The following is a 6,884-nucleotide window of genomic DNA, read 5'->3' as shown; positions in this document are numbered from 1 at the left end:
GAATTCATTGGCCTGATCTTTGGGTTCAATTTGGTGCAAAACTTTATCTCAATTTTGCATTGTTTGCAATCATCGAAATATAAATCAAAGCAACTTTTGTAGTTGACTTTAGTGTATGTATACATCATTTTTCAAATAAATTTGATATTTTTTTTATTATCAATCAAGTATTTGTTTCATGATCATTGATAAGCATACAAATCCATTGTAATTTTTCAAAATATCACAATTCATCTCTATCATTATATCCTATGTATTTCGTTCATATAAACTATGATTAGGGTCTAAGGAGGAAAAGAAGGTGACAACTCATACACTTGAAGAGAATGCAACTTTAAAATATCGGTGTTTATTTCTTGATTTTATTTTATTTTTTAATATAAATTAAATGAATTTATTAGTTTACTCAATTAGCGGATCGTTAGATAGATTTCGTTGCTATGCATTGTTCAGGATAAAATTAGCCAGTCTTTTGAGAGACCTTATCTCTAGAAACGTCTCTCAGGCACAGCTCAAATGTATACTCTTACACCCAATTAGAGACGGACTCTCAAACAAACCATTTCTTAATTTGTATTACTTTATACAAAATAAAAAAAAAATCCTGTAGCCCTTGTTTTTTCCTCACTATAAATACAACTTTCTCTTACTTTTTTCTTTGAAACATTTTACAGTTTTCCCTCTGAAGATAAACAATACAGTTCTGTCTCTAATGTTCTTTCGTTTTCTCAACTTTGGCAATCTTTCATAACAATGGCATCGCCTTCATCCGAGAAGGTAATAACCCTAAGGAGTTTAGATGGAAAGACATTTGATGTGGAAGCAAACATCGTCAGATCGCAAAGTCCATTGATGAAGAACCTTATCGAGAATCACATCGACTCCAATTTGGTGTTACACCGCTTAAAGTTCGTGCAGACATTCTGCCGCACATTATCAATTACTGCAAAAAACACGCAAAACAGGATCCACCTATAAATGATGAAGAACTCAAGAAATGGGACGAAGAATTCATCAAATGTAATCAGAGTATCTGTTTGATCTGACTATGGCTGCTAACTATCTTCTTATGGATTCTTTGATTGATTTGACTTGCCAAACAGTGGCTGACATGATTAAAGATAAGTCTGTGGAGGAAATCAGGGAAGTTTTCCAAATCAAGAATGATTTTAAACCTGAAGAAGAGGTACAAGTTCGAAATGAGAATTCATGGGTATTCGAGTGATTCTGAAGCTAAGATAGATTTCTTGTTCTTATCAATTGGGTAAATGAATTAGTGGATTCTGTAGCTACGATTGATTTCTAGTTCTTGTGAATTGGGTAATTGAATTAGTTTATTCTGTAGGTAAGATTGATTTCTAGTTCTTGTGAATTGGGTGATTGAATTAGTTGATTTTGTAGCCAAGATTGGTTTCCAGTTCTTGTTGATTGGGTAATCGAATTAGTAGATTCTAGCTAAGATTGATTTCTTGTTCTTGTTAATAAATGCAAGATTCATGTCTGATTGTCACAATAAAATTCAATTCTCTCTGTATATAGAAATGGTTTTGTTTTGATATATTGGATCTTGATATTATGAATTTTTTTTTTGTTCATCATCATCAACCCAATATCCTGCTCGAAAACTAGGTCTGGGGGAGGGAAGGTGACGATCAATCCATACTCGTATTTTTTTGAGAGGGAGTACTAGAGAAAAACGGTTAATTTTACCCTAATAGATAAAGCCGTGCATAGAGAAGAATGTGATTAACGTTGCCTCAAGATCAAAACTACCTTTTAGAAAAATAACATCAGCCAAAACAATGGATGGGACAATATAATAGACTAGTTGAGGAAAAAGTAGAAAACGGCAGGTAATTAAACAACAAGACATTTAACAAGAAAGACAACTTAAAAAAGTATTATTAGTCTAGAGTCTGAATCTGGTGTCTCCAACTATTCCTATCTAGAGGTGCTCAACGGGTTGGGGCGGGTAGGGTAGGGGTGGGTCATGTCAAATCTTAAACGGGTTGGGGCAGATTAGAGCACGTTTAAATCCGACCCACTTTGACCAGATTTTTTAAAGTTTATAAAATAGTTTTTTTATTATACTTTATGGCTTTTTGGATCAACCTACTTATGTATATATTAATATCATTTAAAAATATAATAAAAAAAGGGGTAAATTTTTTTTTTTTGCATTTTATATGATCCGCTAATGACCTATTAAAATGTGATCCGACCCTTGATCCATTAGATCAACTCAATTAGAGATATTTTGTCAAAGACACCGATCTCTTTCAAAAATTTGTGATACTTCAAAAAAAAAAAAAAATCCGTAGCCCTTGTTTTTTCCTCACTATAAATATTCGTCAATGCAATTAGTAGCTGGTCATGAACCAAATATTTCACATTTGAAAATTTTTGGATGCGCTGTATATGTACCCATTGCTCCCCCTCAACATACAAAAATGAGTCCACAAAGAAGAATGAGAATATATGTCGGTTTTGAATCTCCATCAATCATTCGGTATCTTGAACCATTAACTGGTGATCAATTTCAAGCTAGATTTGCTGATTGCCACTTTAATGAGACAATATTCCCATCCTTAGGGGGAGAATGTGGACTTACAGAAAAAAAATATTGAACTTATTTGGAAAGCAACACATTTAGAATATTTAGACCAAAAAAAAAATCATGTGAACAAGAAGTACAACGAATTTTTCACCTTCAAAGTGTTGCTAACCAATTACCTGATGCATTCACAGATACTAAGAGAGTTACAAAATCACATATACCAGCAGCAAATACTCCAGCTCAAATAGAAATTCCTGATGAAAAGGCAAAAAGTGATGAAATTGTTGTGCAAAAAAAGCGTGGAAGGCCACTTGGATCAAAAGATTTAAAACCAAGAAAATTGAGAAAACTAGAAGGTGCACCAAATAATATTCAAAATGTAAATGAAAATAAAGGAGAAAATCAAGACATCTCCGATAATGAAAAGGATGAAAATTATGAAATCTCAATGAATTATATTTTCTTCAAGAAAAAATGGAATCGAAAGGAATCATTCCAAATGAATCCTTTGCCTATTCCGTAGCTATTGAAATAATTAATGATGAAAATGATCTTGAGCCAATATCGATAAATGAATGCAGAAAAAGACCTAATTGACTAAGATGGAAAGAAGCAATTGAGGCAAATTAAAATCATTAGAAAAAAGGAAAGTTTTTGGGCAAATTTTACAAACTTTAAACGGCATAAAACCCGTAGGCTTCAAATGGGTATTTGTAAGAAAAAGAAATGAGAAAAATGAAATTGTCAAATACAAGGCAAGACTTGTAGCTCAAGGTTTTTCTCAAATGTCAGGAATTGATTATGAAGAAACATATTCCCCAGTAGTTGATGCAACCACACTCAGTTCTGGTAAGTTTAACAGTTTCTCAACGCCTACACATGAGATTGATGGATGTCCTAACTGCGTATATATATGGGTCACTCGACACAGACATCTATATGAAGGTCTCTGAAGGACTAAACTTACCAATAAAGAATGTACGTAGAGAGATGTTTTCTATAAAATTAAAGAAATCATTGTATGGATTAAAGCAATCCAGGCGAATGGGGTATAATCGTTTGAGTGAATACCTTGTGAAAGCAGGATTCAAAAACGACCAAATTAGCCCATGTGTATTCATCAAACGATCTCAATTCGGTTTCGTAATAATTGCTGTGTATGTAGATGACTTAAATCTGATTGGAACCCCAAGAGAAATTGAGATAACAGCTAAATATTTGATGAGATAATTTGAGATGAAGGATTTAGGAAAAACTAAATTCTGTCTTGGTCTACAAATTGAACATTTGAAAAGTGGAATATTTGTCCATCAGAGCAATTATACTGAGAAAGTTTTGAAACGATTTTACATGGACAAGGCTCATCCACTAAGTTCTCCAATGGTGGTACGATCACTAAATATAAAAGATGACCCGTTCCGCCCACAAGAAGAAGACGAAGAAATTTTAGGTCCGGAAGTGCCATACTTGAGTGCCATTGGTGCTTTAATTTACTTAGCAAATAATACAAGACTTGATATAGCATTTTCTGTAAATTTATTAGCTAGGTATAGCAATGCACCAACAGAAAGACATTGGAATGGGATAAAACATCTATTTCGATACCTAAAGGGAACTATAGACCTTGGATTATTTTTCCAGTCAGGAAATGATGCCATACTCACTGGATATGCTGTTGCAGGGTATCTATCTGATCCACATACGGCCAAGTCACAAACTAGATATGCATTTACATATGCAGGAACCGTAATATCTTGGAAATCAACAAAACAAACTCTAACAGCTACATCCTCAAATCATGCAAAACTGATAGCTTTATATGAAGCCAGCCGAGGGTGTGTATGGTTGAAATCCATGATCAGCCAACTCCAAAAGGATTGTGGCTTAAACGATACAACTAGGGTACCAACTACAATTTATGAAGATAATGATGCATGTATCAACCAATTCAGAAAAGGATACATCAGGGGAGATAAAACAAAACACTTGTCACCAAAATTATTCTTCACACATGATTTGCAGAAAGATAAAAAGATAAAAGTCCAAGAAATTCAATCATGTGAAAACCCTGCTGATTTATTCACAAAGTCACTCCCGTCAAAGCAATTCGAATATTTGGTACGCAAGATTGGAATGTGACGATTTCGAGACATATGTTAACTTCAGGGGGAGAAATATGATCACTGTACTCTTTTTTCCTTTAATTAGTTTTTTTTTTCCCACCGGGTTTTTCCTGATAAAGGTTTTTAATGAGACAGTTTTAGGATCATAAATGTCATAATAAAATTTCTACATATATGTAATGCATTCAAGGGGGAGTATTGTGATTAATGGGACAACACATTGAATGCATTGGATTGTGGGTTTTTCTATCCCTTTTAATAGTAACACTTTTGTATCCCTTTATCATCTTGCACTATACATATGTGCAAGTTCCACAATACTTTGATAGTGAATGCAATAGAAGATAAACCGATATAAGTTTATCTCTTATACTACTTTTCTCCTTATATTCTCCCTACCTTTTAACACAGCCGAAATAATGAATGAGATGATATAATAGACTAGTTGAGGAAAAAGTAGAAAAGGGTAGGTAATTAAACAACAAGACATGAGGACAAGAAAGACAACTAAAAAAAGTATTATTAGTCTAGAGTCTGAATTTGGTGTCTCCAACTATTCCTATCTAGAGGTGTTCAACGGGTTGGGGCGGGTCGAGGCGGGTAGGGTAGGGGTGGGTCATGTCAAATCTTAAACGGGTCGAGGCAAAGCAAAGCCCGTTTGACCCACTTTGACCCGATGTTTAAAAGTTCATAAAATATTTTTTTTTATTATACTTTATGGCCTTTTGGATCGACCCACTTATGTAAATATTAATATCATTTAAAAATATAATAAAAAAAAGGGGTAAATTTTTTTTTGCAATTAACGTGACCCGCTAATGACCTATTAAAATGTGACCCGACCCTTAATCCATTGGATCAACTCAATTAAAGATAGTTTATCAAAGACACCGGTCTCTCGAAAATTTGTGTTACTTCGAAAAAAAAAATAAAAATTCCGTAGCCCTTGTTTTTTCCTCACTATAAATACAACTTTCTCCTAGCGTATTTCTTTTGAAACAATTTACAGTTCTCCTTCTGAAGAACGCAATACAATTCTCTGTCTCTGGTTTTCTTAGTTTTCTCAATGTTTCATAACAATGGCATCGTCTTCATCCGAGAAGATAATAACCCTAATGAGTTCGGATGGACAGACATTCGATGTGGAATCCGACATCGTCGAATCGCAAAGTCTGATGATCAAGAGCCTTATCAAGGGTCACAACTTCACCAATGGTGTTACTCCGCTTAAAGTTCATGCAGATATTCTGCCGCACATTCTCGATTACTGCAAAAAACACGCCAAACAGGATCCACCTATAAATGATGAAGAACTCAAGAAATGGGATGAAGAATTCATCAAATGTAATTGGAGTATCTTGTTTGATCTGACTATGGCTGCTAATTATCTTCTTATGGATTCTTTGATTGATTTGACTTGCCGAACAGTGGCCGACATGATTAAAGGTATGTCTGTGGAGAAAATCAGGGAAGATTTCCAAATCAAGAATGATTTTACACCTGAAGAAGAGAAACAAGTTCGAAATGAGAATTCATGGGTATTCGAGAGATTCTGAAGCTAAAATTGATTTCTTGTTTAAGATTTTTTATAACTTAATTTAGATTCTTTTCTTGTTTGGTGGTATTTAAATTCCATTTGATGAAACAAAAGTAGTTTTTCATCATGTTTGTTTGTTTCAACAGTCTCTGTGCTTCTTCCCTCCCCTTTTTATAGATTAACTCTGTTTTCTTCTATAACATTCATGTTTTCTATTCAATACAAATTTTGTTCTTTATCCTACAAAAAAATTCTTTTGTGTGATTATAATTTCAGAAATTTGTTGTTCTTGAAGTTATTTCTCTCAGCTTCTTCCTAAAATTCAATAATATTGTAGAATTAATTGGGTTTTCTCATTATTTAGTTTCTTAAATTTTGATTTAAATTTAACTATTCAAGATAAACAAACAAATTAACATTAACAAATATTCAATTATTCAAAGAACATAAACAAAAAAAATCAAGAAACAACATTCTAACAAATTCAAGAATCAAGATTAAGAATAAAGATTAAGATTAAAATTAAAGATTACAAGATAAAGATTAAGATAAAGAGTGAAAATACCTAAAAAAAAAAAATCAAAATTTTGATTTTTTAGGGTTTTTGTGAAGAGAGGCTGTGAGCAGCCACAGCCCACAGCAGGCAACGAGCAGCAGCGGCAGGCAG

General features: G+C 33.3%; 1 protein-coding gene and 1 pseudogene across 1 annotated transcript; both read left to right on the top strand.

Moving 5' to 3' along the window:
* Nucleotides 1-185: 185 nt before the first annotated feature.
* Nucleotides 186-1,632, top strand: LOC130825720 (SKP1-like protein 12; annotated as a pseudogene).
* Nucleotides 1,633-5,138: 3,506 nt separating this feature from the next.
* Nucleotides 5,139-6,532, top strand: LOC130820583 (SKP1-like protein 12). The gene has a single exon (XM_057686016.1). It carries the CDS (start codon nucleotides 5,760-5,762, stop codon nucleotides 6,234-6,236), a length of 477 nt encoding a protein of 158 aa, XP_057541999.1. The 5' UTR covers nucleotides 5,139-5,759; the 3' UTR covers nucleotides 6,237-6,532.
* The last annotated feature ends 352 nt before the right edge of the window (nucleotides 6,533-6,884 follow it).

This window comes from Amaranthus tricolor, chromosome 1, assembly GCF_026212465.1.
Source record: "Amaranthus tricolor cultivar Red isolate AtriRed21 chromosome 1, ASM2621246v1, whole genome shotgun sequence".
NCBI lineage: Eukaryota > Viridiplantae > Streptophyta > Magnoliopsida > Caryophyllales > Amaranthaceae > Amaranthus > Amaranthus tricolor.
The sequence above is the reverse complement of the archived record's forward strand: the minus strand, read 5'-3'. Positions and strand labels throughout refer to the sequence as shown.

Excerpts from the sequence above, each read along its gene's own strand:
- LOC130820583 (XM_057686016.1), top strand. The coding sequence starts at position 5,760 with ATGGCATCGTCTTCATCCGAGAAGATAATAACCCTAATGAGTTCGGAT.